This window comes from Camellia sinensis, chromosome 1 (genome assembly GCF_055761805.1).
Source record: "Camellia sinensis isolate YWXY chromosome 1, ASM5576180v1, whole genome shotgun sequence".
Classification (NCBI taxonomy): Eukaryota; Viridiplantae; Streptophyta; class Magnoliopsida; order Ericales; family Theaceae; genus Camellia; species Camellia sinensis.
Window position 1 is genome coordinate 18693095 of NC_138961.1, and position 1960 is coordinate 18695054.

The 1960-nt window shown below is 42.1% G+C and overlaps 1 protein-coding gene across 1 annotated transcript; it reads left to right on the plus strand.

Moving 5' to 3' along the window:
- Positions 1 to 645: 645 nt before the first annotated feature.
- LOC114294134 (uncharacterized) lies at positions 646 to 1469 on the plus strand. Its single transcript, XM_028238247.2, has 2 exons — positions 646 to 897; positions 1209 to 1469. Exons 1-2 carry the CDS (start codon positions 646 to 648, stop codon positions 1467 to 1469), a joined length of 513 nt encoding a protein of 170 aa, XP_028094048.1.
- The last annotated feature ends 491 nt before the right edge of the window (positions 1470 to 1960 follow it).

A 1960-nucleotide genomic window follows, 5' to 3' on the forward strand; every position in this document is an offset into this window, starting at 1 on the left:
GCAAATGAGTCACCTAAAACATAATGCAAGCACATTGTCAGTAAAAACAAATCAAAGGGAGTGAAAATATAGAGTGCAAATTTAGACAACAAAATGGCTAGAGTCCTGACACCACTAAACTAGCATTTTCAAGTATTAACCTAAATTCAAAATGAACTTGTTTCAGTTACTGTCTTTCATTCCGCACAGTAGATTATATTAGTTCAATTTATAACATGAACAAAAAAATCAAAGGAGTATACAGATGGCGTCCTCCATGTCAAGTGTCCAGTGACATATGTACTTTGCTGTCAGTTAAATGTTTTGGTCCTGTTACATAAGATTTTCCCAACGTGTAGTACAAACGGACTTTGTCTTTCGGAAAGTGTTATACTGTTTGTTGTTATTACTGCAGTAATTGTGTTTACACTGTTATTTCACTTTTGGTCATGCAAACAATATGTACTGTACTTCATTTCTTTCTGATATTGCATTCTAAATGTTACAAGCAGGACAACACTACTCATGGCAACAAACCGATCATCACCCCGTACCCCTTCAAAGTCTCGAGGTAACGCTGTCACAGCAACTTAACCCCAGCCAGTCCAAAAATGCCAATTCGACAGCGACAATACAAAGCTGTTTCTTCAACTCATCATTGCTGAAATGGAAGATGGTAATCGACAACCGTGTGGATTGTCCATGGCAGGGTATAAGAACGTAGCAAACAAATTTCTACAGAAAACTAGCCTACTACATTCAGCCAAACAAATGAAAAACAAGTTTGACAACTTGAAGAAAGATTGGGTCTCTAGGAAGAAGTTGGAGAATGCCAGCCACGGCTTGACAGGGCTTGGGAACGACCATGAGACAGGCTTGTTCACTGCACCTGACCATTGGTGGGCCAAAGTGCAAACGGTATGTTTTCACAATGCTTTTATGTTCCCCAGTACTGTTGTACTAGCATCGCTGATTTTAGTTGCCATATTTTGTTCACATAACTATTTTTCCAAATCAAAGCACTTGTTGAACATACTACTTTAACATATGTTGGGCAACCCACAATGTGCGATGTGTACACTTAATTCAAAAGTTACATTTATTGTTTTATAATTACAACATCTGAATCCCTTCATGTGTTTTGCCTCTGTTAATGTCATTGGTGGTACACTTTAAGGGCTGCAAATACATTTCAAGCTGTACTGACATATGTGTTTTCTCCTTCACAGATGAACAACCGATGTGCTAAATTCAAGAGTGAGCCTCTAGAGCACGTGGACCTCATGGAGCGCGTGTACTCTAGCGCAGCAACGACTGGGAAACATGTATGGACTCTAACAGAAGTGCGCGATAATGATGCTGCTGCAACCAATGCCAACGAGGATAGCGGGACAGGACCTCTCAGTGCAGGCACACCACCACAGCCAAGCCATGACACTGTCGGAGAGAACATGGTTGATAGTAGCCTCTTTGACGATGCTCCCCCCTAGTCAGCCGTGGATGGATCAGCCAATGCAAAACAGCGCAAGTGGGCAGCGCCTAGTACTATCGCTAGTAGCATGGACAATCTTGTGGAAGTACTGAGCAAACAAAGCAGGGAGCTGAAAATCACGTAATACGTTGTCACGGGTAAATGTGAGAACACAGTGGGGGACTGTCTTGCACGGCTTATGAACACGCCTGGATTAGAGCCCGGCGGTAAGTTGTTCTCATTCGCATACGGCATAATGGATTCACTCGATAATTGGGACATCATCATGGCCCTCCCCCAGAATTACATTGTGAACTGGTTGAGAGAAACGTGCCTGCACAGCGGCCAATGTTGGCAGGGATCGTGAAGGGGGGACACGGCTGTTCGGGAGTGGTGGTGCTATTGACTTGGACTAGGCATTTGTGGTTGGATTATCATTTTACTATTTGGTTAGCATGAGACTGTAGTATATTATGTGTGTTTGTTTTTTTTTTATTTGTTTTTTTTTTT

Coding starts and splice junctions, on each gene's coding strand:
- LOC114294134 (XM_028238247.2), top strand. CDS start 646: ATGGAAGATGGTAATCGACAACCGTGTGGATTGTCCATGGCAGGGTAT. Junction 898..1,208: donor GGTGGGCCAAAGTGCAAACG/GTATGTTTTCAC, acceptor TCTCCTTCACAG/ATGAACAACCGATGTGCTAA.